Raw genomic sequence first — 10888 nt, 5'->3', positions numbered from 1 at the left:
GAATTATAATATGAAATCGTGAGCAAAGCGTGGAGTCCACATTATTCTTACGTCTTATGGCATGGCCCACTGTCAAACTGAAGCGACACAAGGGGCATCGCAAGTTTCAAACTCTGTCTGTGAAGTATTTACAAGCGAGCTCTTATGGCATCCAAATAGTTTAATGAACCAAAAGGGAAATTGAATAAAAACGGAAATATGACGGGTTCATATTGTTATTGTTACTCAAAATAAGACAAAGTTTGACACATGAATCACCAAGATGAAGATGGATTATGGTCCAAATCACTCACACACATCTCATAAATATTCTATTGCTTTGCAGCACAAGCCAACAAAATATTTTGCAATAAAACATACGAAAATTTTCGAATTTCAAAATCCTCTCATAAAAACGATGATAATTCAATTCAATTACCAAAAACCAATTTAAGCTTATCGACATCACTAATAATTAATATTATGCACCTGCAAGCAATCACGAGGAGCAAGTTTTCTGCGCAAAATTAATCAGTTTATTAAAAGTAGATTTACATCTGCACCATATTAAAGGGTTGCGTAAGAGCATGTTACACACGTGAAGCAGTCTTGAGATCAGTAGAACAAAAGTGAGACGATCTTGATTTTTGAGAAGGTATTGGACAACAAAGGAAAGAAAACAAGTACTCGAATCAACTTCTCAAGTGAACAAACAAACATGGTGGGTGAGCAACTTTCCTTGCGTATAATAAGTCCTTTGTCAAAATAAATAATAATGACTGCGTCGGGTCAGTTGCCGTTCTTTATGCGCGAATGATCATACACATGCATCCACTGTGTGCATGCATGTGTCGATAATTACTATTTGTTATTTTTTCGAGTACTCGAAAAAACCCAACGAGATCTTCATTGACTAATCATTCGTGAATGACAGGAAGAAAGCACAATGCGGACACGATAAACGGATGACTTGATGCGTCAATACAAAAAGTCAAAAGTCTCTGAGCAGACTCTGTTGCAATTTGCGATGACGTCGACTTCTTGATTTTACATATTACGTGTGTAGAAGAAAATTGAGTTTGAAGATTGAGTTTTAATGTTAACTGTTAATTGTGATTATTATTGAGGCATTATTGATGGTATTTCGATGGCTTGTTAGACATTGTATTTAAAAAGATTATTAATTAATCTGGAAATTAGGCAAACTTATTCCAATTTATTTACATTGTTTTTGTTACTAATATTTATTTTTTTAACCTGAAAATTTGTCTATGTATGCATACATATGTCTATGAGTCCGATATTAGAATGTGCAAAAGGACTTTCTGCTTGTTTGGAAAACGAAAATAAGTGTTGCTGCTACCATTTTAGTATGTATGCATCCACACTTGAGAAATCATAGCAAGCACTTAACCCGGTTAGGAAACCACAACTGAACAAGTGCTCCAACTTTTCACACGGAATTGTGTCAATACTTTCTTCAGTTTTGAAAGGTACGTCAACGTCAATAAATCCCAGAGGATCAAATCACATTATGCAAATAGTTTAGAGTTCGTAAAAGATGGCTATCGACGGTCGAGAGTTGCATGCATACGATATATTCGAGGCTTAGGGCGAGCACAATTTATAGCCAGGGATGAGCAGACGCAAGACAGAAGTGGCCAAATTAACTCAAGTGTTATCATGAAATAAAATCTAAAACGTGGTCACAAAATCTTTCGTAACATCGGATCAGTTTAAATTTGAAACTCTAACATTATGTAATAATTCGTATTGTTAAGTTGATTGGGAGGAATTGTACTCGAGTGTGTGAACTTCGTCCATTCGCATTCTCAACTAGATCATTGCAAAAATATGCAAATGAGATTTAAAAATAAAATCATAAAGTAAGTTGATATACGTAATGTGTGATTGGTCAGAATGCATTGCTTAATCGGCGAGATATGGCATAACTTTTTGCAAGAGTCGAAAAACAATTCTTGGTCAGTACCTGCACGGAGACTTGAAGTTATTAGCTATGTTTCAATTAACCTTCAATTATAGTGAAAAAAATAGTGTACTTGGTAATGAAAACGAGTGTTAAAACCCGTTAAATGCCACCGGAATTAGGCCACGGCCAAACCAAGCGTACAAGCAACTGCAAACTTGAAATGGTGACACCAGAACTAAAACAGGATTGATGATGTCGTTCCTGCTCCTGAATAATGTTTCCGGCTATTTGCACCAGCTCTATGCATAATTATTGCATTCACTGATAATGCATACGAACTTGTAGCAACAATTTATGTACAATCTGAGTAGCATTTCTATTATTTAACAGACTTGTGATAAAATGAATCAGTTTAATCTGTTTGATGATGTTTTCATTCTGGAAAGGTTGAATTTATAAATACTGCAAGAAATAAGAACCTTACAGATACCTACAAGTACAATAATTACGACGAAAAAATCGTGATGAACTTGACTGATTTAAAATGAAAATCTGGAAAAGTCTATAATTATATTATTAACATAATTTGAGATAACGGGTAAAAAGTATAGTTGAATTTTTCTTTGAAAGAACCACTATTATGAAGTCTCCTAAAACTCTAAGATTACACGACGCCGGAGAAGGTCATTTCAACATACAATCATTTTGCAACCAGGAATATGACAGAAACGTCAAATGTTATAATGCATGCACATGTTCCAAAATTGGGCCAATTTGTGCTTTAGCATGTGTGAAGAAGCACATGTAATCATGAAGCAGTATTATTTATAACGTGATGAGGAAGATGTCCGCCTTGTCGTGCTATTATTTTATTATAAAGGGTGCAACAAAGTCAAGTAAAAAGTCAAGTTTATCACGATTAGCAAACAGCAATAAAAGTAATTGTGGGAATGTCATGTTTTCCATTGACCACTGCCCACACGCTTAAAAGTACTTACACTATGGCTTTATTTTATTATTCAAGTTGTGTTGCTGTTTTGTTCTTTGACCGTTTTACACTGTTTTTACTACTTCAATTGCCAATCGTTATTCATTTTTCTGTGCTTGTTTGTTAAATTCAAAGTGCATGGACAATTGTGACATATCGTGTTTATTATTTTATTTTCATGACTTTTACATCACAGCATTGCCACCTTACTTGCTCCTTGCATTATCATTCCTTGGTTGTTGGATTACACGCTCGTAAATGAGTTTGACATCGTAATCGCACCACAATGACGACTATGACGGTGGTCATTATTATTAATTATGGCGTAGCGTTGTGGTTTAAGGGACAGTGGGCAAATTGGGCGAATAATCACGAAGCATCTGACAGGTCGCATTCATAATAACAATAATAGCAATGCATCAGCAAGTTGAATCACTTAAGGACGAGGAAGCTCCCTCGACGACGACGACGACGACGACGACGGGGTGAACTCCCCAAATGAACCAAGTATTTAAACCTGAGACCACTTTGAAATCATGCTCCACTCGCTTATTAGAAGGCAACGCTATATGTGTACTAGTCGTGTCGTGTTGTATATGCATTTTTTAAGACGAGGGTGCCACCTTCACTCGATTGTACATCTTGTTGTCGTCGTCGTCGTCGTTTTCGAAACCTAGTTGAATACAACAAACTTGAATATTCCAAAGTTCAGGAGTGATTTTTAAATATAATTTTTGGACCTTGCTTTGACCTCGTGAGAAAAATTATTGTGACAAAAACGACCACAGGAAAGCTGTCAAAATGTGGAAGGGAATGAGGGTAAGTTTCTGTTTTGTTGTTTATGCTATTTTTACACATTCAAGAAAAAACGAATTTTACTTAAATGTGAGACAATTTATATGAATTAAAATAAAAACATATTTAAATACAGAGGATTCTACATGAATTTTTAAATGTCAACTGTTGTTGTTTTTGGTACACACAGAGTGCTAAAAATACAATTCAATTATAATTTTTCTTTGGCACACAAAAATTAGCACTCAATTGTGTTTTTATACGTATATCTGCCGTTGCTCAGTAGTGCGACTCAGAAATGGTGAGATAAAAGAACATGAAAGTCAGCATTTGTACTTTTATTTGTCATTTGCCATCAAAGGAAAAATGAGTGTTTAATTACTCGTCTATTTTAACAAATGAGAGAATGATGACGCGAAAGAGAATTTTGTTCTGTGTTTGGACGCGTGGGTGTTCATCTCTTCACGTCCGTCAGGCAGTCTTGTTTGGTTTTTTGTTTGTTTTAATAATAGTAATAAACTAATGAATTTAGAAATAAATTAAAATCTAAACCCAAAAAATGACCATTGTACGAAACATTAGTACATGTCGGTAGGTACATAAAATCAGTAATTTTTTGGGGAAATATGAAATGAAATTCGAAAAAGACAAATTTTGAAATTATGCGTCAACGAAGAAAAATACGATACGACTTATCATGATAATATTAGTGTTTGATCACAATTATTTTACCTGAGTTGAGTCGAAGTTGATGACCACATTGCAATTGTGTGAAAACCGAATCTAACTTTTCTCTCACTTTTGCAATTCTCTTCGACAGCGCGTGAGACAATGGGCAATTTCTATTAGCAAAATGATTAAAGAAGCAACTGTTGTTTCATACAATTTTGTATTGTCATTTGCTTGACATTGGAACATTTGAATCTGCCTAAAATACCAAATACTTAATTTGTAGATAAATATACAACGACATTTGTAATTGTGAGCAACATTATGTATCTTTTCCGAAATGCAGTTTCAAAACTCCCAGTTTTGTTAAATATTAAACTATGATATTATTTCAATTTGGCAAGACATTGCACTTATCAAATTGTGCATTCAGTCGGAAAAGTATGAATTTCTGACAAGTAAATGAAGAGGAAACACGGATCTCACAGTCATCAGAGCTTTAAGCCTACAAGTAACAATAATCAAATATACGGAATTATGTTTTTTTACAGTAAACTACACATTGCATTTACATTACCATTCATTCCAAGTCATATTTCATGTAACAAAGGTTTACAATAAATGGAGAAAAAGGAAACATTTTTCATTTCACAGACAAGACACAAAAGCCAAAAGTTGGGAAGGGAGGTTTAATAAATTGCGTCAAAGTTTAAGCAACCGACGACGTATTTACGTGTTACGAAACAAAATGTGTATGCAAATACATGTATTTTTGCATGTATGTATTTTGCAGAAAGTATGCATGTATGTATTTTGCAGAAAGTATGCATGTACGTATGTAACTGTAAACAACTGCAGCAGTGTTTCTATTCCAAGCCAATAATCGAACTTTTTTTTATTTTACTGTCAGTAATGCAGTCGACTTGTGGACAGTTGATATGCTTCCCTATTTTGATTTCAATCAACTGTGGCTTATTACTCATTTGGTGTTGAAGTCAAAATGAAAGAAAGGCGAGAAATGAATGTCGTCAATCGTCATGTAACAAAACACAACAAAATAGCGTCTATGTCATCACACAACACTGCAATTGAAATAATGGGGGACCTCAGACACACGAAAAAATCGTCGCTTAGAATTTCGCTTCATTTTTCGCTTATCGATAACATGGCCAAAATTATGAAAATTTCAAAATTTTGTTCCGATTGTAGCTAACCGACCTTAACCCAACCTCTGAGTTGAGTTTCTGTTCGCTTGCCCCAGAGCTCGCTTATCAGGAGGTAAGCGAAAAACGAAGCGAAATTTTAAGCGACGATTTTTTCGTGTGTCTGAGGTCCCCCAATATACATACGATACAAATACAACAGCCATCTCGCCAATTTATTTCTCGTCTCTAATTTTCCCTTCAAAATATGCACAGCTCAAATTCCGTACTCGATCGAGCTGATAAACAAGACTACATTGTTGTTTTTTTCTAATTGAAATTCCGTGTTAACAGGGAAAGTGGGCCGCTATGTTTGTAATCATAAGTTGGATGCATGTCGTTGTGGCCTTGTCCAGTTCAGCCGGAGGATCTTCTCCGTCTCAATATTCTCGGCGGATAAATGTGCGGTCAAAGTCCCCTGCAAATCTGCACCTTCAAACGCTCCGAAGTTCTAGGCAAACTCCCGACCTTCCAGCCCTGTACTCTGCCCCCAAGGAGCGAGAGGCCAAGGAGGCGGAGGGCGAGGCGCAGGCGCAAGCACCGCCTCCAGCAGCAGTGTATGGCCCACCTGCGGATTTGAACGACGACTCCTCAGCCGCCACGACGGAGATGGCGACGGAGGAAAACTTGGAAGGCGCGTCCACCTCGGCCCCCTCGGAGGCTGCGGATGAGGATGGTGGTGAAGTCGTAGAGTCGGAGGTTACTGAGAGGACGGAATATCTCCCTCCATCCAGCACACCCACCAAAAGACGGAGATTGAAGGACCAGAAGATGGTAGAAAGCAGCCCCATCCATCAAATCCAGATCCACGTCGTACCACCCCATCTGAGTCAAGTGAGAAAACCTATCATTTTTGTTTTGGCTGATTGATTACGAGAACCAAGTGATGCACAAAAAGTTCCAAGCCAATGGTTTTTTAGAAATATTAGATTTTGTCACTAATGAAAATACAAATCAAGAACTTGACGTAGTGATGATAAGATTGGGATATTAGCACTATTGCATGAAACATAATGGAATGATGATGAATGTGCATGAAACTGCATGTTTAATCCTTTTATAGCCATTTTCAGCCAACCAAACTTTCTTGCAAATACGTGAATAGAGTCGCTCTCATCTTAAATGTTGTGTTGTAGTAATCATAATTCAATGTACGCAATTACTTGTGAACCATGTGCATATATACTGCACAGTAGTCCTGAAATTGTGTTTGTTTATTGCTTGGCTGCATTTCCTTCAAAAAATATTTAATACTGCAACGTACAAGTGTGCAATCGTTTGTTAAATACATATTCACAGGACTCTTCTTCATAATTCTTAAATCTTGGCCATTTAGAAGTTGCGAAGCCAAAAGTTCGTCAAGTTGTACAACAAACTCATGAAAATTTCAGATAATTATTGATTTAAAGTAGTTCCAAGCTGTGACACACTTACACTGAAGTCAATAATTGGAGTTGCATCTGCATTCGAAATTGCATTCTCTAATCCTTAAAATCAAATAAGTGCATTATTAGGTCAGAAGAAATAAGAAAATTAGTAGTCATATTCATATTTTGATTTATTTTCTCCATTAGTATTTATTCTTCATAATATATTGTGCACATTCCTATATTTGTAGTTACCCACCATACATAAAAGTATGTTGTCTGCTTGTTAGTAGGCAGATATGTACGTACGTGTCTACATATTTATCCACTCTTATGCAGAATAGAAGTGAATTGATTGAAAATTAGCGATCGATTGATTCATTTTACTTTAGGAGAGAAAGAGAGATGACATGATAAATGGTCCATTGTGCACATGCTGCCTGCCAGCGTGTATCTGGTGTTGTGGTTGATGGACAAAGGACTATATAATTTATACAAGATTGATGATGCATCTAGAGTTCACTGGTTGCGTCGATTATGAATATGACATTTAAGACATTTGCATAAATATGTAGAACGAGCCGAGAAGGGGACTTGTACACTAGTAGAAAACCACATTTTTAGTATTTTATGCGAAACTAGTTCGTAATATTGAACTTATTTTCATAAAACCTAGAGTCCGTTTATCTATGGGCAAATGCATATGCAGCATTCAAAAGGACGAAATAAATCTCACGACATGTCACTCACTCTTCATTTCCTTTCCCTTTCCACTCATTGTTGCGACTGTGTGGAGACAGCAAAAGAGTTTCGCTCATTTTCAGATGTTTTCTTTAGTCCATACAAACTGATACGTGTAAATAGCTTTGTTGTCTGACTCTCATTTCTTTGTGAGTTGATGTTAATCCATGAGTTGTAAGGAAGATTATGCTCGTAGCCGTGTTGTTAGTTTGTTAGTGTGTGTGTGTAAGGTGCGCGTCATCAGCATGGCATAGGATGCGATTCGTGAAGAAGAAGCCTATCTATCTAGGTTCTTCAATAAACAGCTAATTGATGTCATTTGTCCTCTCATGATGAAGAGTGACATTAAATGCAAAAGTGAAGCAAAATGCATTTTGATGATCTTTGTCGTATAGACCACATTGTTGGTGGAAATTATTTTACAGAGATTGCTCATGTACCTACGTACCTATTTACGTACATATGTATACGCTCGAAGCAGGATCCAATTCTAGAATTGTGTATCAAGTTCTGTGTATATTATTTTAGGGCGATCACAATGGCGAAATCCTTGGGAGCAGTTATGGTGTTCCTGAAATGATGATGATGTCCCACCCAGAGTACATTCGAGGTCAATATTTGCCACCACAACAAGGACAGCAAGTTGACGGAGCAGCCAAGCAGGAGGAGCAGAAAGGATCAAGTTACGGTGGTTCTCAAGCTAGGGACGAAGGATCAGATTCTCGTCAACAACAACAACTTCCATCGACGGAATATGAAACGCCACGTCGAGACGAGGAACCTGTCATCACCGGACAACCCAAAAAGTCTTCGAATCCTCAGATTTATCATGTCCCCACAACTTATCAAGCACCTTCAACTAATCAACTAGGTTACTCGACAAGAAGCAGAAGTAAACCTCAAGCTCAACAGTATCGTCAACAGGATGTCCCAAATCAACAACAGCAAAATAATTACCCCACCCACCAAACACAATACAATAACCTGTTTCCTTCTACCCAAGGATACCAAACCCCAACTCAACAACAGGGACAACAACAAAGTTTTTCCAGGAACCAGCCAGAAGGTTATCAGGGAGGTTATTCCCAGAATGGGAAACAAGGTTATCAACAGGGGAATCAAATAGTGAAAGCTTATCCATCCAATTTTAACCCCAATCAAGACACTGTGGCAGATTACCAAACCAGCTCGGCTATTGACCAAGGGGGTTATCCACAACGATCTTATCAAGGGAACTACTCACCAACCCCAGCAGCTCAACAACAATATTCCCTAAATCAAGTCACTAATGAAGAAGAACAACAAGATGATGCAGTTGTAATTCAGGGCTTTCCTTCATCTCAACAAAATCAACCTGACCAACAGTTTCAACAAGATTATCAAACCTTCAATCACAATTATGTCCCACAGACCCCGACAAATCCTCAGTCTCAAGAAACTCTGGCTCAGACTCAATCACCGGCCGAGTATGGACCGCCCCAATCGTTTTTTGAGCCTCAAACGTATTCCTTGCCAAGTTCTACTTCATCGTTTTCTGGAGTTTCAGGAGGATATCCACAGCAGCAGGTAAAAAACCACTACCAACCTCAACCCCAAGCTTACGATCAGCAACCACTGACCTCCAATTCGAACTTGAGACAACCCCAACAACACCAAGCTCCTCCTTCGCAGACAACCTTTCAAAATACTCCATTAAGCCAGTATGACTCCCGAGGTTATCCAGAATCTCGGTCCCAACCCCAGCGAAATAACCCTTCGTCCCATTCTCAACCTATTCCACCATCAACACAACCTCAACAAACGGTGACCAATCCACAAGCTCAATACTTTCAAGGGAATTTTTTGTCTCAACCAGCTCAACCCCAATTCCGTTCAAACTCATTAGATTTTGAATCCCAACAAGATGAAGAACTTGAGGGATTAAATGGTCGTATCGTTGACGAGGCGCTTCTTGCTCGAGTACAACAAATCATCGAGGAACACGAGAGACAGCAAAAATCCCTTTTGGCAAATTTTAACAGCAACGCTCCTCCTAGTTCTCCATCCTCTTCTGAGTACTCGTCCGGGGTTCAATTTAATCCTCAACAGCAACAACTTCAGCAACAAGGAGGAGGTGGTCAGCCATCTCCAATCGTAGAAAACTATAAATTGTCGCAACCACAAGGAGGACTTGAGCAAAGGCGAGGAGAGTCCCAGGAAGGGTATGGGTCCTATAATCCAGATGGCATCCAGTACCAGAAGGCTATTTTATCACAACAATTTACGGAAACAAGTCCAATTCCAACAACACAGCAACAACAGCAAGACTCGTACGCCCCACCTCCTCCTCAGCAACCTCTAAAAGGTCAAGCCGAGGATGTTGGTAGATCAAAATCGGATGGATTGAGGTTAGTTCCTGCTCCACAGCTGGGCAGATCACAAGATCAAGTCGGGGAAAGCAATGTACATGACGATGTCCCAAAACCAGTGTACGGCGTCCCACTTGCTCCCGTCATCGGCCTCGACTCGAATGAAAATTTCAAAGTCGTGGACGAGCCTCAGCAGAATAGTTTAGTAACCTCTGCTGCATCTCCAGTATCAAATAATTACTTCCAACCAGCACCACAACAGGTTTATGGAAGGAATCGTCGGAGAGTAGCAGGAAGAGTTATCAAACTTAACAATGCCAGTCCCAGAATCAGTATTCCTTACGTAAATTAGTTTCCTTGAACCTTCCTTATATAGTGTGTATCTCTTAAGTAGGCCTGTCTAACGATGTATGATTTTATAACAAAGTGTGATTCGCAATCGCAACAAATAGATTTTATTCTGGGTTTATGTTTGTCCTAGATTCTTGTAATAACTTTTTCATTTCATGATCTTGACTTGTTGATTGTATAATTGCACTAATGTTCTTACCTATTAGTTATATTTTGTACATGGATTTTATGATATAACAAGCGAAAATAAATCACTTTTTTAACAAAATTTTTAAATATGAATTGACAAAATTATAAATTATCTGATAAAATATAATTTGTTGAAATTGAAATTGGGAGCGAAATGCATTAATTAAAATTGCTTACTAATTCCGGTGGTAATGATTGAGCTAACAAATAAAAGGCAAATAAAAGTCTTAAAAAATTTTAATGGTTCAATTTTGATAGTTTTACTTTTCAAATTATTTATCATAAATATGTGATGCCATATGAGTGACGCATGCCTATACGTATGCACA

At 37.6% G+C, this 10888-nt stretch overlaps 1 protein-coding gene across 1 annotated transcript; it reads left to right on the top strand.

Annotated features, from left to right (window-relative positions):
- The first annotated feature begins 3431 nt into the window (after window positions 1-3431).
- On the top strand, window positions 3432-10800 carry LOC110842044 (mediator of RNA polymerase II transcription subunit 12). Its single transcript, XM_022087751.2, has 3 exons — window positions 3432-3716; window positions 5858-6397; window positions 8200-10800. Exons 1-3 carry the CDS (start codon window positions 3699-3701, stop codon window positions 10369-10371), a joined length of 2730 nt encoding a protein of 909 aa, XP_021943443.1. The 5' UTR covers window positions 3432-3698; the 3' UTR covers window positions 10372-10800.
- The last annotated feature ends 88 nt before the right edge of the window (window positions 10801-10888 follow it).

The sequence above is a fragment of the Folsomia candida genome, unplaced genomic scaffold (genome assembly GCF_002217175.1).
Source record: "Folsomia candida strain VU population unplaced genomic scaffold, ASM221717v1 Fcan01_Sc001, whole genome shotgun sequence".
Lineage (NCBI taxonomy): Eukaryota > Metazoa > Arthropoda > Collembola > Entomobryomorpha > Isotomidae > Folsomia > Folsomia candida.
Note: the sequence above shows the minus strand (reverse complement) of the source record. Positions and strands in the feature narration are given on the sequence as shown.

Bases quoted from the DNA above. Each gene is read 5' to 3' on its own strand.
- LOC110842044 (XM_022087751.2), top strand. The intron at 6,398-8,199 runs GTGAGAAAACCT...ATATTATTTTAG, and splicing joins TACCACCCCATCTGAGTCAA to GGCGATCACAATGGCGAAAT.